We start from the raw sequence: 25,930 nt of genomic DNA on the forward strand, positions 1-25,930 counted from the left end.
GCAGGTACCTACATGCTGTCGTGCCAGCAGAACCCACTGGTGGTAAACATAACCCACAACCTGAGCCAGCCTTTTTTCCTGACCACTGCTGTCCTGCTGAGATTCTCCTCGCCACACGTGGCCGTGACCGGAGTGAACCTGCGGACCTCCTGTCACTTCAGCGCCTTCGCCCTCACTGGGTGCGCTGAGGGTGGGGTCTCCCAGGACTACCACATGCACACACACACACACAAGCACACAGACACACATACAACCAGAAAAAACACATGCATACACTACCCCAAAACCCCCACACACACCGTTTGTAAAGTGCCCATAAGCACCGACAGCCAAACACAAATCAACACTTGACCGTACAAAAAAAAGGTGCACTCTCGAAACATGCGACCACGTCAGGAAGTCCCCTCCTTCTCGCGCATGCAGGTGTTTGCGTCGGCCGTGCCAGATGGACATATGCAGCGCGCCGCAGTTGGAGCATGCGGAGGTGAACTGTACAGGCGGCGGGGAGGCATCCCGCTGCTCCGTCCACTGTCACCGCGGCTTCACCTTCTCCGTCTTGAGCGGCAAGGAGCGCCCACCCAACCAGGTTAGCATCTACACCGGCGGGGAAGGATAGTTCAGGACACGGTCCTAGCTCTTATCTTGCTGTTGTTATTAGCGTGTTAGCATTAGCACGGATGCAGTTTTGTGATTACAGGAGAAAGAAAAGGCTGTCTTTAATTGCTTCTTAACCTTGTCCTACCTCTTAAAGTGACTGAGGTGGTAACAAGGTGGTGATTTGCGTCAACCAAAGCAATAGCGCCACCAAGTGTAACAGTCAGTGGTACAATCGGAACAATGTGAGCTTTGTTGTTACATTTAGTCATTTAGCAGACGCTCTTATCCTGAGCGACTTACACTAAGTACAGGGACATTCCCTCCGAGTCATGTAGGGTGAAGTTCCTTGCCCAAGGACACAACGTCATTTTGCACAACCAGGAATCAAACCGGCAATCTTCATATTAGTAGCCAGATTCCCTAACCGCTCAGCCTCCTGACTCCCACCGTTTTTGCTGCGCAGAGAGAGACAGAGCTGGAGTGTGTCCATGGCTCGTGGGACCGCACGGTGAGCTGCCAGCCCATCGACTGCGGCCTCCCCGACCAGTCTCACGTCTACTACGCCATCTTCAGTTGTCCCTGGGGAACTACGTTTGGCAAGCAGTGCTCCTTCTCCTGTGGTCCACCTGCTATACTCCAAGGTAGGCACAACACTCTGTGGTCAACCGGACCATTATTCTGTTGTATGTCTGGATTGGAAAAGGGTTCGTAGGACAACTGGTGTTCACCGTGTGAAGACGTGTGCCATATGTCTTATTATTTGAACTGAAAAAAAATCTACCTGAACTCTCTACTTTCTCTTTGACCTCAAAAAGGGTTTGTGACTTGAGGTAACATTGCAGGCCAGCTTGCAGAGGTGTTTTGTAAAGGCCTGGGTGGGTTTGTGTAAGAGAAGGAGGCCAATACTCCGGGACTTGCTGAGCTGCTTGGCAGCTTGGTCGGGCTCTAGCTCCAGGTCTGGTGAACAGGGGGGCGCTGGCCCCAGGCTCTGCTTGTGTAAACGGAACGGAAGGAGCAGCTGTAGGAAGCTGCAGACAGGTGGGCTGAGGAAACAGGGATCAACCACTGAGGGGTTTTCTGTCAAGCTACAGGTTGTTCTGAAACATGTTATGGTCAGCCTCTGTTCATACAAATGAAAATGAATATATTGTACAGATCAAAATAGTTACTATTTCAATTAGTGAAGGAAAGATTGTTTTTTATTTATGTTTATCTAAACTGCTGTGTGCATATGCTGTTTCAGTTCTTGTATACTGAAAATCTCTTATATTCACACTGTCAGCAATTTCTTGATCCTTATACTATGCAGCTGCATTCGATTTTGATAATGACGGCAACACAGGATGTTTGAATACCTTATAAAAGAACTTAGGTAAAAGATTCATTACATTTTACAGACCAATAAAATGAACACAACTTTTAAAGCATTATTATTATAGAAACACACCTACACACAACATAATCTGAGGCCAGCTAATATGTGGTTTTGGGCACCACAAAACAGACCTGTGTGTGAAGTAATTCATTTGTAGTTCATTCATTCACATTATGCACAATCAATTAGATCAGGAGATTTGACTCTGGCTCAAAAGTAAGATCTGTAGGTTTTGGCTAATTTCATTTCCAACATGTATCCAAACTGGAAAACTATCCTACATGTTTTCAAAAAGTCTCCGACACATTGTTTTCTTTGACCGTGGAAGGTGTGTGACGTTTCCTTGCGTGTGTGTTCCAGGTGACAGTGACAGGTTGGTGTGTCTGGAGGATGGCCTGTGGTCCTTCCCTGAGGCGTACTGTAAGATAGAGTGTCCTGAAGCCCCCATGATGCCCAACGCCAGACTCCTGGTGCCACACTGCCAGGCCTCAGGCCATGACATGGGCACCGTGTGTCGCTACAAATGCAACCCAGGATACTATGTAAAAGGCAGCCTGAACAAGGTGACACGGAAGTAAGTAGTTTTTATTAATTTTGTGATTGGTCACATCTGTCTTTGTTATGATGCAGTATTCAACTATAGAAACTGTTTTGCTTTCACACGTTCACAAGGAACATACAGAAATGACTATGCATCTATCACCTATGTGGCTATATCAACTGCAGAATACTGTAGCGATACTGATTTAATGTGTTAATACTTGATATAGCACAGATTAATGGTAATTTACAATAGCTTATTGTTTTTCAAGATTTTGGATATTTTCACAGCTTAGCTTCAATAAGTGGTTATTTTATACTTGACTATTCTTTAATGTAACACCATAACAATCACATATTTCCCCTTTAAATGCAGGTTTAAACAGAACAATCCTAACAGTTACCAAGTATTTTTAGATCACCATCACCTGCAAACTGTATATGGTTTCTAAGAGTCCTCACATAAACCTCCAATAACAATCATACCATTGGTCGCTCTCCTCATTACAGCTCTCCCAGTTTAATTCATGGGGTAGTTTTCCCTCATTATAAGACCTGATTCACATGTTTCTAATGAGATGAAGTCCACCATTAGCAAGACATGCAGCCACCACTGCTGGTTTATATAATCCTGCCTTTGTTCAAGGCAGCAATATACAGTACCTTTAATATTGGACCTTTTTGTATGGCAGGTTGTTCACAGTTCAGTGTGTTCACCTACTCCAATGGTATGTAGATATGCAAATACATAGGCTGGCATGGTCCAATTACTATTTAGGGATGTTGGTGAGTGGCCAGTATAATTCTACAATGACATGAACTTTATGACAGGTAGGCACTTTGCACTTGGGGTTCTTTATGGTTTTAAAGACTGGCTGTTAAGATATCTAAATGCTTGTATCACCCCCCTACAAGTTATTCATCCAATATGTACAAGCAGATTGCCAAATTATTATCTTAAGTTATCTCGTTTTGATCTGAAATGTTAACCTTCAAACAGGCTCTAATACTAACAATTGCACTCTAAAAGTATGCTTAAGTAACCTTTGATTACAGAGGCTTTCAAGTCCTGGTAAATGTGCTTGGGATAAGTGCTGCATTACTGTTCCGTACTGTATCCTTTGTACCGCCCCCTCCTTTCTCCCTAGGAGGTTTCTGAAGGTGGAGTGTCTGGAGGGGGGTCTGTGGGAGGAGGGGGGGTGTGAGCCAGTGTCCTGCCCTCCTTTACCTGAGGTCTTCCAGGGGATGTACACCTGCACTGTTGGCCTGCAGTATGGCAGTCTCTGTACCCTCCAGTGTCCTGACGCCTCAGGGAATGTAAGGTTTTATCCATCACAACTCTCATCATTTTACATACATATCTTTTATGTGTGTGTCAATATATATGTGTGTGTATATACACACACACTAGACGTTTGAAATATCTTGGCTTCTGCAGCCTCTTTTGGATACTCTGTAGTTAAAAAACCAGGGTGAATGTTTGGCATCATGACATGCTATGCTATTAGTGAATGTTTATAAGATTTTCAAATAGAAAGTCAATGTTGCCTGTGCTGAATGACCAACGTGACCTCTTCTGTACCAGAGCACAATCCGCTGCACAAAAGAGGGAGAGTGGACTGATGAGTTCACAATGTGTAGGAGGATAGAGGGGTCCTGCTCTTTACCCCCCAACCTCAACTCTGTGGAGTACAGCTGTGATGAAGGCCTAGATGTTGGTAAGGGGCCTGATACACTTGCACACATATCAACAGACTACAGATCAAGTATTTGTGGAGATTACTGAAGATAAAGCACACATCCAACTGAATTGAAATTAAATTGCTCCTACCCAGAGATTTCATTTACGCATTTAGCCAAGATCCCTTCAGTATTTCGTAATTGTTTTGCCCAAAGACCTAAGATATTTGTAATTATAATAATTCAGTTTTAGCCTGTTGTCTTGTATCCCAGAAGGCACATGCACTAATGGGAAACACAACAGGGCCAAAGCATACAACAGGTGGTAAAACACTTAACAAGCTGACGTGCCAAGTTTCTGAAACACAGATGACACTTATTTATTTTTTACACATGAATAAATTCAGCTCATGTAAATTAGTGGTAGGAACAACATATTGTTTTCATCCCCACAGGTGCTGTTTGTTACCCAACATGCATTGGGGCATTAAACATGGATTTGCGCGACCCAGTGCTTCTGGCCAATAGCACCACAGCTGACACAGTCAGGCACTGGATGCTGCCCAGCAAGGTTCAGGTGAGGTGTCGTTGGTAGCAGACTGTGACAGGGAGGCTTTTTCAAGTTCTGCTGCAGTTGACTGATTTACTTGTTTTTGTCAGTGGATACCCAAACAACAGCTTTGATGCTCTTGACCAGGAGGGAGTCATTATATTTGATCATGTCATTATTATTAAAATATTAGGAAATAACTTAATTACCTGCCACCTTCCTCCCGGGGACAATTGTATGGAGTAGTAAGATGCTCATTATGAGACTACTGCGCCTTTGTCTGGCACTGAAAGTGAGCTATGACAGCAAAGCTTCCTCTGACATCAGCACCCATTACAGGCCTTTCAAGAATCTGTGAAACACGCAAATCCCTACTGAAGAATTTCTACGATTTCGAGTGAAATGTCAGCATGACATGGAGAGTTGTTTGGTTAAGAGGGGCAATTTTCCCAAAACCTTCTCTGAGGATTCCTTCAATGCAAAAGCAGGCATAAACACTCCCACCATTCGACCCTCCATTGGCTGGCCAGGCATCAAGTTAACAGCCTCAGGCCAAATACTTTGGAACAAAGCTTGATAACTTGCGTACTACTGGCAAGGTATAGTGATTTAAAGTTTTTGTGTAAAGTGGAATAGATGGGAATCTTGTCTGAATCCTTGGTTTGGCCAAGCTCTTACAATATACAAAGGAATATTCAGTTACTCCCAAATTCTTTGTCAGTTAATCAATAACAGTATTGCATCGTCATATCCTTCAAGAAAATGTGCAAATGAAATAAAATCAGGTATGAACAGTACCAAAGGTGTCTAGCTATCAGCTCTTTCTAAAATCAGATCATTATATGGGTGTGGTTTGAGGAGGAATGAGCCTACATCTTTTAAATAACTAAATGTACAGCTGGAGAAAAGTATCCATTTAGGAGTCGCCATGGAGATCTGTCTTTACTAGGGACATACATAGAAACAATATACAGTATATTGTTTATGCACAGTGTCTATGGCAACTGAAAACATAACACAGAAGGCCTTGTTAGTTTATGTTGATAGACATTAAAGTCATAATGACCATACAATTAAATCACGATCACTAATTGCATTCTCTTCATCCATGCTTCGTTGCAGAGCATAGTCTGCACAGGGATGATTAGGTGGTATCCAGACCCAAGACTCATCCACTGCATACAGTCTTGTGAGGTAAGTGCCATCAACAGTTTGTCTGACTGACTTCATAAAAGCTAAACATATACCATTAAACAATCATAATAATAACAACAAACTTAGAACAGGTGAATGTTGAAGGGGTTGAGTGTATTACAGTACATGGACATACTTAGTCAATAAAGTCCAATGTGTTAGTCTGTTGTCCTGTTCTATCTTTTAACCAACATGATAGAGAGATGAGGTAACTCTGAGCACTGCCAATCCAAAGTTTCTGTTCTATCTCCTTTTTCTCTGTTACTGTTATTCCACAAACTGGATCTGCCGCAGACTTTAAAAGCCTTTGACCTAATCGAATCCATCCCTTGCAATAATAAGATGTATTATATAAATAAGTCATCTGTTTTTAACATAGCCTTGTGATTTGTGTTAGAAAGGCTTCATCGTGATATTTGTTCACAGAAGCTGTTTCCTTTAAAAGAACATTCAGTTTTGGGAATCCCTTCTTTTTAGTGGCTTGTACTGCTACTGCAGTAAGTCAGAGTAAGTTCATGAAATGGGTATTTCCTGCTCGGTTACCTTTTTTGAAGTTAAACTATTTCAGTATAAATGCTTTTGACCTTCTTCATCCAAGTCTGATATAACCTCAACTTATCCACGAAACGCTGTCTGTTTATGTCTCATTGTCATGAATCATGCATTACAATATTCGGTCTACCGGCCAGCACATTTCTTCCCAAAACACTGTAAATTGTGCCACTGCAGCGGTCAGCTAAAGCATAACATAATGTACTACAAGCATCTGCCTGGCAAACGTGTTTGTGTACTAGCTTTACACTTTAGATATATCTACTTCAGAAAATAAACCTACTGGGAATCCACTGGTGTTCTTTCCTTTACGATTTGCAGGAAGAGAAACCTGCAGAGATGAGTATCTACTTTCAAAGTTCATGTTCAAACTATGTTTCAGTCCAAAATACAATTCATTCATTTTTCCTTAAGATTATTGTGGGTAGTTATTCTAACTGGTGGGGAAATTAATATTAACTTAATATTAACTTAATACTTTTATGATTATGTTTTGTATGTCTATTGTAATAGAATGTTTTTTTTTTACACACTTTTTTCACCTGCAAAAACTAATGCTGTTATATCTTTATCTCACATTTAGTTCAATACGCACATTCAAGGATTTGTTTAAAAAAAGCCAAACTTGACCACATTTCAGAATGAACTTAAGTGGAACATAATTAGCAAGTTCTAAGGCGCTCTGGGTTCCAATCAGGAAGTGGTTTAGAAGGGCCTCAAAACATTCGACTGTAAGTTGTTGCTATGGACTTTATTTTGTTTAGAGGAGCTTTCACTTTGCATTAAACTTGCCTGGTCTCTTAGTCTCTCTGAGGGTTCCCCCTTCACCCTCCCAATACACACACACACACACACACATTTGGGATGTTTATGTTTAATCAATAAACATGTGGTTCGTAAGCTTTGATTGTTGCAGTTTGCAGTGTTCATATTTTGACATGATCTCCACCCTGAGTGTTGGTAATGGTAAACTTGCTTATAGAATTGATGCTGTGTGAGACAATAAGTGTAGTGTTGGCATTATTCTTTAAATAGACAATTTGATGCAAGTTGCATGACCAATTACCCTATCCATTTTGTCTGCTGTTATAACTCATCTAGAGTCTCGCTCTAGAAGTCAAGGATCACAAGAAATCAATAAACCTTGATTGAGAGAACATAAGAAGTAGGGTAACCTTCCTCCCCATCTAATTATTTTTGGGATGACAATGCGCAATAAATATCTTTAAGAAAGTTATTTGTAAGTCGCTTTGGAAAAATAGTGTCTGGAATGTAAACAAATTATGAAGCAATTAAAATACTAATTCTTCCCCATTTACTAGAATTCAAACGGCAGTGTTTTTTTTTTTTTAAGGACACTGTTAAACCAACTGTAGATACTGTGTAATAACAGTTTACGCAGCCCAGAGTCTTGTTATAAAAATGGAGATGACTCACACCTCTCTCCCAGGATCCTGAATCTCTCAGTGGTTGTCAAAGCCGTCCGTGTGGTCTACCACCTCTTATCACCTTTGGATTTCATAAGCGGCTGCTTTATCAAATGAAAAACAGAATGAGTCACAGATGGAAAAAGGGCAAGCATCTCTTCACAGTACCCTGGAAACATTCGGGTGAGACGTAAAAAGGAGGGAAATTGTTGAAATTGTGCCAAACAATAAAAAATGGAAGTGGAGGGGTGGAACATGTTAAAAAATTTGGGCTGCGGATATTTGGGAGAATTTATGTCTGCTTTGTGAGTGTTCTTATGAAAGCCCTGGGTGTTCATATTTTTGATATTTCAGTAGGTTTCATGGTCTCGTTGTTTGCCAAGGGGTCAACGAGTGTTGCTCATAAAGTGTAGGTCAAACCATCTGGGGGCAAAGACCTATTTGGCTTTATCTTTCCCTAAATTTGATCATTTAAGTAATCTATTGCCATCCCTGGTCTTGGACAGGCCAGGACAGGTAACCTAGGTAACCTGCATCTAACCAAGACAAAGATGCCAGATCCCCCAACAGGTTGATTTTTTTGCTACAAAAATATTATTACCCAGCTTAATCTAAAACAAAACAACATTTAAACTAGATATATGGCCTGGAGTTTAGGAAGGGAAAGAAAGAGAATATTTGTGCTCTCTGAGCTGGGATGAGGGCAGCAATATCCTCTGCTGCTGCTTTAGTGAATTCAGGTAGAAACCTTTTGCACCTGTGGACCCACTCCATTGGCTCTGGGCAAGACAAAAGTGTCAGTGCAGTTTGAGTACAAGTAAGAAATCACTTTAAACTGTAGTTCAAAAACAAAGCATTCATGTAGACATTTAAATCCTCCTCTCCAACACGGGTCTGCTTCTTCTTTCAGCCGTTTGAGAAAGATGGATGGTGTGACACCATCAACAACCGGGCCTACTGCCAGTATGACGGGGGAGACTGCTGTCCATCTACACTCTCCACAGGAAAGGTAAACAAATCAAATTTGACTGACCTTACCATGGACCCCTTCCCAACCCCAAAGTAAAACACTTCCTCACTGCTTCCATCGCAGACACTCCTCTGGTTGTGATGATATTTTCCCTAAGTATTTTACATACTGCTGCGCATATTCATGTTACCTATTAATTCCTGGGAGTCTGCAGCCAGCAGCTGGAACTTCCTGTCTCTCTCATGTCCGTAGCGCTATGACTCATGGCGGCAAGTTCTCGCTGGCTCCCACTTGGATGAACGAGTGAGCCCAGGACCTCAGGAGTGCCTGGTCCTGTCATAAATAAATCACCTGCTAAATTGTGTTTTTATGAGGGTCTGAGGCCAGGTGTCTGTGGTCCTCTGCCACTGTAAAACCCCAGTTAAACTATCAGGCTTTGAGAAAGGGAAATAAACCGTGAGAGACGGTATTCTGCCACTGTGGGTCCAAGGGAATCGGGGCTGCAGTGTTTATGCTTTCAGACCATGGAAACTGCCTCATGGTCTCCAAAGCACTGGGTCCACTTCGATGGGCTGCTTTGATTTGTTTCGAATCCAGGTTTGGATCCAAGCAAGGTTCAGGCTGGCAGCATGCTTGGGTGACAGACTTGAAGACAACCAGTAGGACATCCTGTCTCTTCCTGACGTTACCGTCTGCCTATTCTTGACATAAATCAAATATTGACGTAGGCCATGGAAGTCTGATTGCTAGAGGCACAGTTCATATTAGTTTTCACAAATAATTAGTAAGTATGTTTTAGAGTCATGATATCATGATTGGACAAGATGTGTAACGTATGGTAACTACTCCAAAATGATTTGGCCTTTGTTTGTAGCAGAGAGAAAAAACATCCCTTTTTCAAAGGTTGTTAGAAAAAGAGTGTTTGGATTCCCCCACTGCTGTGCAAAGGACCAACATGGAGCTAAGGAAATAGTTACTGCCAAACAAATGCAGTTTTAATGGGATGACAGTCTGAGATCAGGGCTTCTCCTCCTAAACCTTATGGAACAGCTGCTAACTTCTCAATTAAACTATTATCCCTCCAACAAAATATGAGTGAAATCAGTGCGGGCCCTCTCATGAATGTTTACATTTCTTGCAACAGACTGCTTCGCAGGTCATCCGAGTTTATTTTGCAACCTGTGGTGATGGCTTGCTTCCTAGACAAGACCTGGCAACCATCGTTGTTGATTTGTAACACATGTTCATCCGTTCACCTTTGTGGTGTGTTCCTTTACCCTCGATACTCAAGGTTTCTCATCGTTAAAAGTCCACGGTGAACCGTTTAACATCATCCCCCTTTATCCATCTTCTGGGAGAAGTTAGGTTCCCTTTGAAATTGTTAGGAAATTCTAAGCGTGGAACAGTCATAATACTTTTCAATCCTTAAGGAGATACACATTTCTGATATGGATGACTATGGTTTTATGGAAAATCAGAAGGTAAATTAGGGTCATAAGGATTAGCATGTGTAAAACTGGATGCAAGCGTGGATTTGAATCATTGAAACCAGATATTCAAAAAGCCCTTTTAGTGTTACACATGTAGCCCTAAAGTCAATTTCCTGTTAAGACTTGGCTTTTACCTGAGTTCCTTTGTACCACCTGACTAATGTCTAATATTGAATTGAGTGGAGTCCATAACACATTTCCATTTACTAAGAATGTGTTTAACCAAATTAGTCATGTATTTGAAATAATAATAATAATTTGATAAATAAGCGATATTGAGGCCTAGTATAACACACTTTAGGCCATGTGTTCACCTCTTACAAACAAAGACAAGTAAGTATACAGGTATAACAGAAAATACAAAAGCCGGCATGGAAAACAACAAATACAAATATAACTGCAAGCAGTAATGGCGGATTCCTCCAAACACTGCGAACCATTGAAAAATGTTTATTTTTGACAAATTGTAACTGTATAGAAAAATTTATGCTGCAGAATTACCAATGGCATACCAAATCTGAAATGCAATACCATCAAGATCCACAAGGGCCTTTATTTCAAGCCAGTAAGTGAAGGAAGGGGGCTTGGTGAGCTTATCCATTCCAGAAAGCCTTGTATCTTTATGCATTAAGGCGTGGCCTGTAGCGCCACCTATGGGTAATGGTGGGCCATTTGTGGTGTGGTAGTTACTCTTGGCCTATACTATTAATGTTTCAGGATTTTAAAAACTTTTTACCATTGCATATAAAATCGGAAATGCAATACCAACAGGATCCACATGGGCTTTGGGTAAAGTGTGGTAGTTACTCTTGGCCTGTACTGTCAATGTGTCAGGATTTGGAGACCTTTTTACTATTGCATACAAAGTAGGAAATGCAATGACACCAAGGTCCTCTAGGGCCTATGCTGATATTCAAGGAATGAGTGGGGGCTTGGTCAGCCCACACAGTCCTGATATGTTGCGTGTGTGTCTTGCCAAGCCCGCGCGTGTCAAGGGAAGAATGAGTGTGTGAGAATTTGGAGCATGCGCGGGGAGGAGCAGGGGACACATTTCATTGTAAATTTCCCTAGAAATTAGCCAAGCATGCATGTTTCAAAGATTCACCAAAAATCGACCTTTTATCTTAGAGTCAACTTTTTCTCAGATTTGTGTACTAATCCATCCATGAGTCACCACCTTACCGCGGTGGAGGGGTTTGCGTGTCCTAGTGATCCTGGAAGCTATGTTGTCGGGGGCTTTATGCCCCTGGTAGGGTCTCCCAAGGCAAACAGGTTCCAGGTGAAAGACCAGACAAAGCGTGGCTCAAAAAACCAACCATGAAGAAACACAACAATGGTTCTCAGTTGCCCCTGCCCGGAAGCGGGTCACCGGGGCCCCCCCCTGGAACCAGGCCCGGGGGTGGGGCTCGATGGCGAGCGCCTGGTGGCCGGGCCTTTTCCCACGGTGCATGTCGCGGCGGTAACCCTCGGACCCGGTGGTGGACTCCGGAGGTGAGGGATGCCGTCAAGCTGAAGAAGGAGGCCTATCGGGCTTTATTGGCTGGTAGGACTCCTGAGGCAGCTGATGTGTACCGGCAGGCCAAGCGGAACGCGGCTTTGGCGGTCGCGGAGGCAAAAACCCGAGCATGGGAGGAGTTTGGCGAGGCCATGGAGAATGACTTCCGAACGGCTTCAAAAAGGTTCTGGAACACCATACGGCGACTCAGGAGGGGGAAGCAGTGCTCTGTCAACACTGTATACGGTGGGGACGGTGCGCTGCTGACTTCGACGGGGGACGTCCTGGATCGGTGGAAGGAATACTTTGAAGACCTCCTTAATTCCACCAACACGCTTTCCGACGTGGAGGCAGAGTCTGGGGACATCGGGGGGGGCCCTTCTATCTCTGGGGCCGAGGTCGCCGAGGTGGTTGAAAAGCTCCGCGGTGGCAGGGCCCCTGGGGTGGACAAGGTCCGCCCGGAGTTCCTTAAGGCTCTGGATGTTGTAGGGCTGTCTTGGTTGACACGACTCTGCAACATCGCGTGGACATCGGGGACAGTGCCTCTGGACTGGCAGACCGGGGTGGTGGTTCCCCTCTTAAAAAGGGGGACCGGAGGGTGTGCTCCAACTTTAGGGGGATCCCACTCCTCAGCCTCCCTGGGAAAGTCTATTCAGGGGTCCTGGAGAGGAGGGTCCGCCGGATTGTCGAACCTCGGATTCAGGAGGAGCAATGTGGTTTTCGTCCTGGCCGTGGAACAGTGGACCAGCTCTATACCCTCCGCGGAGTCCTGGAGGGTACATGGGAGTTCGCCCAACCAGTCTACACATGTTTTGTGGATTTGGAAAAGGCGTTCGACCGTGTCCCTCGGGGGCTCATGTGGGGGGTGCTCCGAGAGTACGGGGTAAAGGATTCCCTGATCGGGGCTGTCCGGTCCCTGTACGACCGGTGCCAGAGTTTGGTCCGCATTGCCGGTAGTAAGTCGAACTTGTTTCCGGTGAGGGTTGGACTCCGCCAGGGCTGCCCTATGTCACCGATTCTGTTCATTACCTATATGGACAGGATTTCTAGGCGCAGCCAGGATGTTGAGGGGGTCCGGTTTGGTGACCTCAGGATCGGGTCGCTGCTTTTTGCAGATGATGTGGTCCTGTTGGCTTCATCGGGCCGTGACCTTCAGCTCTCACTGGAGCGGTTCGCAACCGAATGTGAAGCGGCTGGGATGCGAATCAGCACCTCCAAATCTGAGGCCATGGTTATCGACCGGAAAAGGGTGGAGTGCCATCTCCGGGTCGGGGAGGAGATCCTGAACCAAGTGGAGGAGTTCAAGTACCTCGGGGTCTTGTTCACGAGTGAGGGAAGAATGGAGCGCGAGGTCGACAGGCGGATCGGTGCGGCGTCCGCAGTGATGCAGGCTCTGCATCGGTCCGTCGTGGTGAAGAAGGAGCTGAGTCGAAAGGCGAAGCTCTCTATTTACCAGTCGATCTACGTTCCTACCCTCACCTATGGTCACGAACTATGGGTAGTGACCAAAAGAACGAGATCGCGAATACAAGCGGCCGAAATGAGCTTTCTCCGCAGGGTGTCCGGGCTCTCCCTTAGAGATAGGGTGAGAAGCTCGGTCATCCGGGAGGGGCTCAGAGTAGAACCGCTGCTCCTCCGCGTCGAGAGGAGCCAGCTGAGGTGGCTCGGGCATCTGATTAGGATGCCTCCTGGACGCCTCCCTGGTGAGGTGTTCCGGGCACGTCCCACTGGGAAGAGGCCCCGGGGAAGACCCAGGACACGCTGGAGGGACTATGTCACTCGGCTGGCCTGGGAACGCCTCGGGGTCCCCTAGGAAGAGGTGGTGGAAGTGGCCGGGGAGAGGGAAGCCTGGGCCTCCCTGCTTAGGTCGTTGCCCCCGCGACCCGATCCCCGGACAAGCGGCAGATGACGACAACGACGACGACGACGACGACGACGACGACGACGACGACGACGACGACGACGACGACGACGACGACGACGACGACGACGACGTGTACTAAACATTCTCAAGAGTCTTCATATGAACTTGTTTGACTGGCTTACGTGTAAAGCATTGCGAACCATTGAAAAATGTTTATTCTTGACAAATTGTAACTGTATAGACAAATCAATGCTGCAGAATTTCCAATGGGATACCAAATCTGAAATGCAATAACATCAAGATCCACAAGGGCCTTTATTTCAAGCCAAGAAGTGAAGTGCTTTAATCTTCACAAGAAGTGAAGTGCTTTGTGCTTTAGGGTGTGGCCTGTAGCGACACCTATTGGTAATGGTGGGCCATTTGTGGTGTGGTAGTTACTCTTGGCCTATACTATCAATGTTTCAGGATGTTTTTAACTTTTTACCATTGCATACAAAATCGGAAATGCAATACCAACAAGATCCACATGGGCTTTTGTTAAAGTGTTGTTGTTACTGTTGGCCTTTACTATCAATGTTTCAGGATTTGGAGAACTTTTTACCATGGCAAACAAAATCTGAAATGCAATACCATCAAGATCCACAAGGCCTTTGCAAAAGACCAAGGAATGAGTGGGGGCTTGGTCAGCCCACACTCTCCTGAAATGTTGCGTGTGCGTCTTGCCAAGCCCGCGCGTGTGTCAAGGGAAGACCTATGGGTAATAGTGGGCCATTTGTGGTGTGGTAGTTACTCTTGGTCTATACTATCAATGTTTCAGGATTTTAATAACTTTTTACCATTGTATACAAAATCGGAAAAGCAATACCAACAAGATCCACATGGGCTTTTTGTTAAAGTATTTCTTTACCTATACTATCTATGTTTCAGGATTTTGAGACCTTTTTACCATTGCATACAAAATCGGAAATGCAATACCATCAAGAGCCACATGGGCCTTTTTTTCAAGCCAATAAGTGAAGGGAGGGGGCTTGGTGAGCCTATCCATTCCAGAAAGCCTTGTATATTTGTGCTTTTTGGCGTGGCCTGTAGCGCCACCTATGGGTAATGGTGGGCCATTTGTGGTGTGGTAGTTACTCTTGGTCTATACTATCAATGTTTCAGGATTTTTATAACTTTTTACCATTGCATACAAAATCGGAAATGCAATACCAACAAGATCCACATGGGCTTTTGTTAAAGTGTTTCTCGGCCTACACTATCAATGTTTCAGGATTTGAGACCTTTTTACCATTGCATACAAAATCGGAAATGCAATACCATCAAGAGCCACATGGGCCTTTGCTAAAGACCAAGGAATGAGTGGGGGCTTGGTCAGCCCACACTCTCCTGAAATGTTGCGTGTGCGTCTTGGCCGCGCGTGTGTCAAGGGAAGGCTGAGTGTGTGTGAGATTTTGGAGCACGCGCGGGGAGGAGCAAGGGAGACATTCATTGGAAATTTGCCTAGAAATTAGCCAAGCAAGCATGTTTCAAATATTCACCAAAAATCGACCTTTCATCTTACAGTCAACTTTTTCACAGATTTGTGTTATGAACATTCTCAAGAGTTTTCATATGAACTTGTGATTGAATCAGAGTATCAGTTTTTGAATGGCTGATGTGTAAAGCATAATTTTAGCGTTAGCGATAAGTTCAATTTGCTTTATATCAATCATTTTTTGAGATATGAATTTGCCTTTGCACATGGTAACATGTTGTAGTGTCTTCCTCCGATCTACCAAGTTTAGTGTTGATATCTCAAAGATTTGCTGAGACATGACTTCACATCCTGTTTTGCGGCTTTTCTGATGAATTTGATTGGCTGTACCGGACAGACGGTTATGAGGATCAAAATTCCTTTGATAACTTTTGTGAGGCTTGGTCTGAAGATCATCTCTGGTGATTTTGAAGAAGATATGACAAAAATTGTAGGAGGAGTAGGCTTTCAAAGGTTTTTGATAAAACCGGAAATGGCGGGAAATCTATATAACCGGAAATTAACGCCATGGTGTGCGTTGAACTCGGCTTGATCCAGGGAATCCAATGGTACCTCATTTTTGAAAATGAGTCATACGGTTCAAAAGTTGCGTGTGTAAACACAAGTCCAACTTTGACCCATTGGTGGCGCTAGAGTGGTCTAATGGGAGACATGAAACTTGGTGTACGTATAGAAGAAACTGTCCTTAATGAGTGTGCCAAATTTCACAAAAAGTTGTCGATGGGGTCTAGGGGCTGCCATTGACTCCCATGGTACAAGAATTACAAATAATAAAACCACCAATAACAATAGGTTTCCTCCTTACGGAGGAATCCTAAATATAACTGCAAGCAGTAATGGCGGATTCCTCCAAACACTGCAAACCATTGAACAATGTTTATTCTTGACAAATTGTAACTGTATAGAAGAATGTATGCTGCAGAATTACCAATGGCATACCAAATCTGAAATGCAATACCATCAAGATCCACAAGGGCCTTTATTTCAAGCCAGTAAGTGAAGGAAGGGGGCTTGGTGAGCTTATCCATTCCAGAAAGCCTTGTATCTTTATGCATTAAGGCGTGGCCTGTAGCGCCACCTATGGGTAATGGTGGGCCATTTGTGGTGTGGTAGTTACTCTTGGCCTATACTATTAATGTTTCAGGATTTTAAAAACTTTTTACCACTGCATATAAAATCGAAAATGCAATACCAACAGGATCCACATGGGCTTTGGGTAAAGTGTGGTAGTTACTCTTGGCCTGTACTGTCAATGTGTCAGGATTTGGAGACCTTTTTACTATTGCATACAAAGTAGGAAATGCAATGACACCAAGGTCCTCAAGGGCCTATGCTGATATTCAAGGAATGAGTTGGGGCTTGGTCAGCCCACACAGTCCTGATATGTTGCGTGTATGTCTTGCCAAGCCCGCGCGTGTCAAGGGAAGAATGAGTGTGTGAGAATTTGGAGCATGCGCGGGGAGGAGCAGGGGACACATTTCATTGTAAATTTCCCTAGAAATTAGCCAAGCATGCATGTTTCAAAGATTCACCAAAAATCGACCTTTCATCTTAGAGTCAACTTTTTCTCAGATTTGTGTACTAAACATTCTCAAGAGTCTTCATATGAACTTGTTTGACTGGCTTACATGTAAAGCATTGCGAACCATTGAAAAATGTATATTCTTGACAAATTGTAACTGTATAGAAAAATCAATGCTGCAGAATTTCCAATGGGATACCAAATCTGAAATGCAATAACATCAAGATCCACAAGGGCCTTTATTTCAAGCCAAGAAGTGAAGTGCTTTAATCTTCACAAGAAGTGAAGTGCTTTGTGCTTTAAGGCGTGGCCTGTAGCGACACCTATTGGTAATGGTGGGCCATTTGTGGTGTGGTAGTTACTCTTGGCCTATACTATCAATGTTTCAGGATGTTTTTAACTTTTTACCATTGCATACAAAATCGGAAAAATATACCAACAATATCCACATGGGCTTTTGTTAAAGTGTTGTTGTTACTGTTGGCCTTTACTATCAATGTTTCAGGATTTGGAGAACTTTTTACCATGGCAAACAAAATCTGAAATGCAATACCATCAAGATCCACAAGGCCTTTGCAAAAGACCAAGGAATGAGTGGGGGCTTGGTAAGCCCACACTCTCCTGAAATGTTGCGTGTGCGTCTTGCCAAGCCCGCGCGTGTGTCAAGGGAAGACCTATGGGTAATAGTGGGCCATTTGTGGTGTGGTAGTTACTCTTGGTCTATACTATCAATGTTTCAGGATTTTTATAACTTTTTACCATTGTATACAAAATCGGAAAAGCAATACCAACAAGATCCACATGGGCTTTTTGTTAAACTGTTTCTTTGCCTATACTATCTATGTTTCAGGATTTTGAGACCTTTTTACCATTGCATACAAAATCGGAAATGCAATACCATCAAGATCCACATGGGCCTTTTTTCAAGCCAATACGTGAAGGGAGGGGGCTTGGTGAACCTATCCATTCCAGAAAGCCTTGTATCTTTGTGCTTTTGGGCGTGGCCTATAGCGCCACCTATGGGTAATGGTGGGCCATTTGAGGTGTGGTATTTACTCTTGGTCTATACTATCAATGTTTCAGGATTTGAGACCTTTTTACCATTGCATACAAAATCGGAAATGCAATACCATCAAGAGCCACATGGGCCTTTGCTAAAGACCAAGGAATGAGTGGGGGCTTGGTCAGCCCACACTCTCCTGAAATGTTGCGTGTGCGTCTTGGCCGCGCGTGTGTCAAGGGAAGGCTGAGTGTGTGTGAGATTTTGGAGCACGCGCGGGGAGGAGCAGGGGAGACATTCATTGGAAATTTGCCTAGAAATTAGCCAAGCAAGCATGTTTCAAATATTCACCAAAAATCGACCTTTCATCTTACAGTCAACTTTTTCACAGATTTGTGTTATGAACATTCTCAAGAGTCTTCATATGAACTTGTGATTGAATCAGAGTATCAGTTTTTGACTGGCTGATGTGCAAAGCATTATTTTAGCGTTAGCGATAAGTTCAATTTGATTTATATCAATCATTTTTAGAGATATGAATTTGCCTTTGCACATGGTAATATGTTGTAGTGTCTTCCTCCGATCTACCAAGTTTAGTGTTGATATCTCAAAGATTTGCTGAGACATGACTTCACATCCTGTTTGGCGGCTTTTCTGATGAATTTGATTGGCTGTACCGGACAGACGGTTATGAGGATCAAAATTCCTTTGATAACTTTTGTGAGGCTTGGTTTGAAGATCATCTCTGGTGATTTTGAAGAATATATGACAAAAATTGTAGGAGGAGTAGGCTTTCAAAGGTTTTTGATAAAACCGGAAATGGCGGGAAATCTATATAACCGGAAATTAACGCCATGGTGTGCGTTGAACTCGGCTTGATCCAGGGAATCCAATGGTACCTCATTTTTGAAAATTAGTCATACGGTTCAAAAGTTGCGTGTGTAAACACAAGTCCAACTTTGACCCATTGGTGGCGCTAGAGTGGTCTAATGGGAGACATGAAACTTGGTGTAGGTATAGAAGAAACTGTCCTTAATGAGTGTGCCAAATTTCACAAAAAGTTGTCGATGGGGTCTAGGGGCTGCCATTGACTCCCATGGTACAAGAATTACAAATAATAAAACCACCAATAACAATAGGTTTCCTCCTTACGGAGGAATCCTAATTATCAGTTCAACCCCTGTTGCAGGCCTGTTAACTGTGTTCCTCGCGCCCAATACGGGCTACTCACGACCACCACGTTTGTGCCGCGTGCACAGTTGATATTGCCTTTAGTCTGTCAGTTAGCAACCCCACGTAGCTAGCAGGCAATCGCTCCTGGCCAACTGGTCGTCCCACATAGCTGAAATGGAACTGCTAATGTTCCCGGTAGCTAGCAGCGCTATTCAGCGGCGTGGCTCCCACGTAGGCCGCCTCAAAGGAACCACGAGTGCCCAGGTTTCTCGGGTGCTATTTGAGCAGTAGGTTCTCTTGTACACTGACCGCAGAACACCGGAATAACACGAGTAGGCATATAGATTAGCTAGCACTAGCTATAAATTCACAAAGCTGAGCAAGCTAGTTAGCTCCAAAACAGAACATTACTGTGCCCTTTCGTTGGCTGAAAGAAAACAACAAAAACCTTAGGTACACTAACTACTAACAATAGCTCAACCTTCTATCTACTGTTGTCAGTCTTCTTTTTTTCAATTTCACTCCTTTTTTACTCGTTTACTCCACACCGTCGGTCTTGTCTTAACTCTGCTGTTTTTGAGGGCTCTCTCCCCCGTCTCTCCTTTCGATCCCCCCGTCTCCACCAATAGGGAGTCACTATACGTGAGTGATGGACATTACCACCAACTGCTGACCATTTCACCCAATTAGCATGTTACATTGGTAGGCATATCATTGCCAAAACGTATCCTATTACTTTATCACAAGTTATCTAAGTACCATCTATACACTTTATATATAGTATTAATATTATAGCACTACCATAGCCTCAGGTTATACCCGGGTTTCACTCTCCCCCTCCTAAACGTCTGATTATCCCGATCAGACGACATTGTGCGAGTAAGACATTACGCACAGGTAAGCATACTACTCCCTTGTAGTATAGGTTTTACTCTAAGTAACCCTGCTAGAAGAAATAAACCTCGGATCTTACTTGGTAAGTTTCAACTCTATACATCCTTGCCCTGGTTCTACAGGATTTAGGTAGACAGTGAAACACAATATATCGGTACCATTGCTCTCCGGGGTGATCGAGATTCTTACACCCCTATGGACCACAACCACCGGCTTGTCGGGGGGCCGACCAGGTAAGTCATAACTTAACCGAATCACAGGTTTAACCTGCTTTTTGCTTACACGGCAATCTGACTGAACATCCTCACTGTTGTTCCGGGTAGGTGACACTTCCACCTTCCTACCAGTCCCAGTGTCCACATCAAGATCATCTTTTTTGGGTGGAGGCGTTGTCCATCCACATGTTCAGAGGAGGGATAGGTGCCTGTCCAATCTCAGTGCTCTCTTCTAAATCTGACATTTCCTCATCGCCTGGCACAGCATGAGTTGAGTCATGGGGACTCTCCTGCTGCTTGGATTCAAATCGGTGTCGAGACCTTGTGTGGGGTGGACTCCAGTTTGGCAGTGTGATTCGAGAATGGAGAGGTCCGTCCTCCTCTGACTCTGAAGTCTCCTGTTCTATATACATCACATCCCTTTTTTCTCCCTTTGGCCCTCGATCCATTTCTCTATTCCTTCTGGTCCTTGCTGGGCATGGAGAGAAAGAAGCTGGCATTGCCTGCTGACGGTGACCTGTCTGAGATACCAGAGTCCCAACTTGGCAGCCCCTCTGCTGAGAGCTGAGAGCTAAGCTCGACAGAGCCCCCGGCCAGAGATGGGTGGGACAGTAAAATTGAGTATTTTCTAGCTCAGGTGGGCTTCAGCGTTGGTCTTGGAAACGTCTGGAGATTCACCTACCTCTGCCATCAGAATGGAAGAGGAACCTTCCTCCTCCATGGGGATCCCTCTGTTCTTCTTAGAGCTGGTGGCCGGCCAGGCCATCAGACAGGGCAGCATCGGGGTGTGGAAACACATCTCACCCAAACTCTCAGGGATTGGCTACTCCAGCTGTGTGGTGTGCTTCTTTGTAGCTCTTTATTACAACGTGATCATTGGCTAGAGCCTGTTCTACCTGGGGAACTCCTTCCAGTACCCTTTGCCCTGGAAGCAGTGTCCTCAGCAGGGTAACACTACAGACTGGGCCATTGTCGTCCTGTCTGGCCTCATCCTATTTGCCATCATGCCTGTCCTGCTGGGCTACCTGCACGCCACGCTGAGGAACAGAGTGTACCTGGCTGTGTCAGAACAATACACAACTCGTGAACGTTAGAGTCGTAACATTGTCATTCTTTTTCAGATTATTGCTGAAACTGTCTTTTTTTCTTTAATTATCATCAGGCTATATGCTGTATTGACTTGTGAGCAAAGAATAGAATTGACATTCCACCAGTTCACAAAGTTTCAATTGTTTGTTAATCTTTGACCATTATGATCCAAAAGAACAGATGCACATTGTTGCTTTCTTACAGTTAGTGCTATTATCAAGGCTATATGCCCAACATACTTAACCTGTGGTTGGCAGAACTGGCATTTATCCAACGAGATTTTCAGGCCATATTCTTCCAATCGATCTAGCACTTTGAACAGGCGCTCTTCATGCTCCTCCAAGGTATGGCTAAAGATGATAATGTCGTCAAGGTATACTAAGCACTGCAGCAGATTCATGATTCCTACCACTTTCTCCATAAGCCTTTGGAAAGTGGCGGGAGCTCCAGTAATACCCTGAGGCATGCGTTCGAATTGGAAAAATCCCAATGGACAAATAAAGGCAGTTTCTCTTTGTCTTCATTTGCCATCTTGATTTGGTAATAACCACTTCACAAATCTATCACCGTAAACCACCTGCTCCCATTCATACTGTCCAATGCATCATCTATTCTTGGCACGGTGTATTGGTCTGGAACGGTCCTCGCATTCAGGGTACGGTAGTCGATACACATTCGGATCTTCCCATTCTTCTTTCGGGCCACTACAGTAGGTGAGGCAAACGGGCTGCGGGATTCCTTGATAATTCCGGTGGCCAGCAGGTCCTGCAGGTGCCGTCGTAGATCAAGGTCCCCTGGTGCCAGGCGTCGAGAAAGTTCTCGAAATGGCCTAGTGTCATTCATTCTAATGCAATGTTCGACTCCCTTCGCCAGTCCCACATCCCATTCCTCCACTGAGAACACTCCAGTGCGTTGAGATAGCTTTTCTGCTTGTCTGCTCCGCCAGGCCTCTGGTATTGGTGAATCTCCAAAACTGAAACGGTTCGGGTCAATTGGGCTGGACGGTGGACAGTTCTTCAGAATCTCTGTTACAATATCGGCTCTTTGAATCCTGGCAATAACGGTACCCTTTGGTATGGCTTTCATTTTCAATGATTCATTCCTTAACAGTACGGGTACATTACCACTGTCTAGGTCAACTGGGAACAGCACACACGGTAATAAAGCCACTCCCGTTGGAAGTCTGGCCGGGGAGTCTAACATCAACACTCCAGGGCTATAGGCTTCCCTCACTGTAGCTCTACATATGGCTTTCCGTTCCTCATCCGGGGAGATAGTGAAGGGCCCTGGTCCAGCCCACTTTACTTGACCCACTTCCTCCTCAGCCCAGTCAGAATAAGAGCCTCTCACCGCAGATTGATCTGATTTTGCTTGCACTCTCCATGTCTGGGCTCTGTTGTTAGTCATAGGATTGTTCTTTAGTGGGTATGCGATGAAACCTTCTGGCATTGGTTCCTATAATCACAGGTGCTTGATCTGGTCCACATGGATCAGGGCACACCAATGCCAGGAGTGTCTTTGTTCCGGCCTCTTCCCCATCATCCAAGAAAGACACTTCCATTACAATATACCCTTTATAAGGGTATGAAGACAGGCTCAGTCCCCAGAGTGATAAACTAGATATGGGGTGTATGGGAAGATGAGATAGATATTTACTATACCAACTTTCAAACACAAGGGTGACAGTTGAGCCACTGTCAATCAGAACTGAGCAGGGATGCCCTTCAATGATTGTTTTACCTATATGGGGCTACCCAACTAGACCAGCAGGAATGCAAGTGGGTCCCAAAGGCTGTGCATCATTTTTCTTTACTATACCGTCCACATCTCCTCTCTTGGGGTCTCGGTTTCCACTTTGTAGTTTCTTCAGTGACCGGATCAATTTGGTTTTAACTTTTTCTGCATTTTCAGGGGCTGAGCAGCGGGGAGCTACATGCCCATCTTCCCCACAGTTGTAGCAGAAAAACCCATCATTAGGGACTTGCCCCGACTCAGATGTGCGACTGGCTCGGTTCCTACTTGCCCTGTCCACTCCGTCATCTTTGTTCCTCCTTTCTCTCTCTTCCAGCGGCCGTGGGGTTCGTTGGTTCGAAAAGCTTCATCCTTACTTTAACTCTCCCCAGCACCTTTACAGTCGCAATGGTCTTCTCAATATCCTCCACTTCAGCACCATTGGGTATATTGGAAACCTCAATAACATGTTTGGGGTCCAATCCCTCACCCTTGCACCAGTTAAGGATTATTGACATAATTTATTTTACTAGTTGTTATAGTTTTGTTTGCTACCTTCCACTCACTCTTTTATTCAGTAATTTTGTGTACATTTTGTATACAATTATCAGTTCAACTGATAATGTGGCTCCCACGTAGGCCGCCTCAAAGGAACCACAAGTGCCCAGGTTACTCGGGTGCTATTTGAGCAGCAGGTTCTCTTGTACACTGACCGCAGTACACCGTAATACATTTTACATTTAGTCATTTAGCGGACGCTCTTATCCAGAGCGACTTACAGTCAGTACAGGGACATTCCCCCCGAGGCAAGTAGGGTGAAGTGCCTTGCCCAAGGACACAACGTCATTTTGCACTGCAGGGATTCGATCCGGCAACCTTCAGATTACTAGCCCGATTCCCTCACCGTTGAGCCACCCGACTCAATACTCGTAATAACACGAGTAGGCAAGACTCGTAATAACACGAGTAGGCATATAGATTAGCTAGCACTAGCTATAAGTTCACAAAGCTGAGCAAGCTAGTTAGCTCCAAAACAGAACATTACTGTGCCCTTTCGTTGGCTGAAAGAAAACAACAAAAACCTTAGTAAACTAACTACTAACAATAGCTCAACCTTCGAACTACTGCTGTCATAGTCTTTCAATTTCACTACTTTCTTACTCGTTTTTTCCACGCCGTCGGTCTTGTCTTAACTCTGCTGTTTTTGAGGGCTCTCTCCCCCGTCACTCCTTTCGATCCCCCCGTCTCCACCAATAGGGAGTCACTATACGTGAGTGATGGACATTACCACCAACTGCTGACCATTTCACCCAATTAGCATGTTAGATTGGTAGGCATATCATTGCCAAAACGTATCCTATTACTTTATCACAAGTTATGTAAGTACCATCTAAACACTTTATATATAATATTAATATTATAGCACTACCATAGCCTCAGGTTATACCCATCTAACACATGACGTTCCCAGTAAGTGCTCAGTTGGTGACCCGCAACGTTACCTTCTGGCAACGTCTTGGCAACGTCGTAGCAACGTTATAAAGGGAATGTTGCCAGTTGGTCGCATGGACAACATTGCCACGACGTCGCCCCTTGGTCGGCTGGTTACGTTATTGTTGGTCCCGTGGACAACGTTGCCGCGCCGTTGTAGCCTACCTTGGTCAGTTGGATACATTAATTTTGATACCATGGGCTAAGTTGCCATTAAGTGGCTCTTTGGTCGCAGGACAACGGATCTCGAGTGCAATATAGTGGTTTATCCAGAGATGGAGAGATCACACTGGACTGCTCTCAGTTCTTACACTTTTGTAATGTAGCCATAGTCTACATAAATTTCAATCACACACAATATTAAATGTTGCACGCATAAATGTAGACAATGCATGTAATTCTTGTGCAGCTCAGCCCCAGCATGTTATTGGTCATCAATTTTCTCATATGCAGAAACATAGCTTTAATAAATACAAGACTGAATTTGGAATATAATTTAGTATTTCATTCTTTACTATAAACATGTACAAAAGCAATCAATGTGTAACATGACTAAGCAAACATTATTTTTATAGCACACCAAAGCTGTATGACACACAATGCAAATTTGTGCTCCAATAATTTTGTAATACAAAATTGTTAAATGTGACCAAAAGGTAAGCGACTCCTAAGAGTTTCATTTCCAAAGACAAGTCATCACAGAATATTACCCAGCTGGGTACCCGGGCTTCACACATGCAAATCTTTAAGACCCTAATTTACCTTAATAGAACAAACCATGTTTTTTTATTGTTTGCCACAGCACTGAAACGACCCATGTGGCGTTTTGAGATGTTTTGTGTCTAATATCAATTGTCTGACTGATTGACAGGTCATTCAATTTGGGGCCGACTGCGATCAGGATGAGTGCACTTGCCGTGATCCCGACGCGGAGGAGAATAAAAGCAAAGCTAAACAGTTGGAACCTGGACGGTTCTGATGGTCCAGAACCAGAGGACAGCACATGTAAACAGAACCAAGCTTTGGCTCCTAATGAAACAGATTAACTTCGCCCCTGGACATGATATGTTTCCATTTTGTTTTCCCATTAAGCAGCAATAAATGTTCTATGTCTCTATAGTCAGAAACACCAGTATTTTTGATTTGTAGCTGTAGGGTTCAAAATACTGCTTATCTGTAAAGACTAACTTGTATAGACTAATATATTTGGACAATCTTTAACATATTTAGATGTAGACACAGACATCAATGTATTTAACATATCACATAATACAGTAACAAACATTTATGAATCTCATAGGTACATAACTTTAAAACCAGTTTATGAAATGAGACATAATTAGTCATTGCTGTTTTCTCAAGAACTCTTCCATATAGGAATTGTACCTTACCTGTAATCATGTTCTGTGTTATTACACCGTCCTTTACACTCTTATTGAATAAAGTATAACTTTTTAAGAGCCTGATTAGATTACTCTTGTTTTTTTGTAGGTTTGTTCATTAAAGAGTATAAATACATAATTTATCTAACACAAGTTTGTTACAGA

The 25,930-nt window shown here is 43.9% G+C and overlaps 1 protein-coding gene across 1 annotated transcript in view; it reads left to right on the top strand.

Annotated features, from left to right (window-relative positions):
* The window catches only part of pappa2 (pappalysin 2), a 46,356-nt gene extending 20,507 nt beyond the window's left edge, over positions 1–25,849 (top strand). Inside the window, exons 15-24 of the mRNA XM_084706686.1 lie at positions 5–179; positions 424–586; positions 1,061–1,238; positions 2,333–2,546; positions 3,661–3,829; positions 4,098–4,230; positions 4,648–4,769; positions 5,865–5,936; positions 8,826–8,924; positions 25,255–25,849. Coding sequence (XP_084562812.1) covers positions 5–179; positions 424–586; positions 1,061–1,238; positions 2,333–2,546; positions 3,661–3,829; positions 4,098–4,230; positions 4,648–4,769; positions 5,865–5,936; positions 8,826–8,924; positions 25,255–25,362 — 1,433 coding nt within the window. The 3' untranslated portion in view covers positions 25,363–25,849. The remainder of the gene's footprint in view (positions 1–4; positions 180–423; positions 587–1,060; positions 1,239–2,332; positions 2,547–3,660; positions 3,830–4,097; positions 4,231–4,647; positions 4,770–5,864; positions 5,937–8,825; positions 8,925–25,254) is intronic.
* Positions 25,850–25,930: the final 81 nt, after the last annotated feature.

This window comes from Hypomesus nipponensis, chromosome 10 (assembly GCF_054491055.1).
Source record: "Hypomesus nipponensis isolate SF chromosome 10, ASM5449105v1, whole genome shotgun sequence".
Taxonomy (NCBI): domain Eukaryota; kingdom Metazoa; phylum Chordata; class Actinopteri; order Osmeriformes; family Osmeridae; genus Hypomesus; species Hypomesus nipponensis.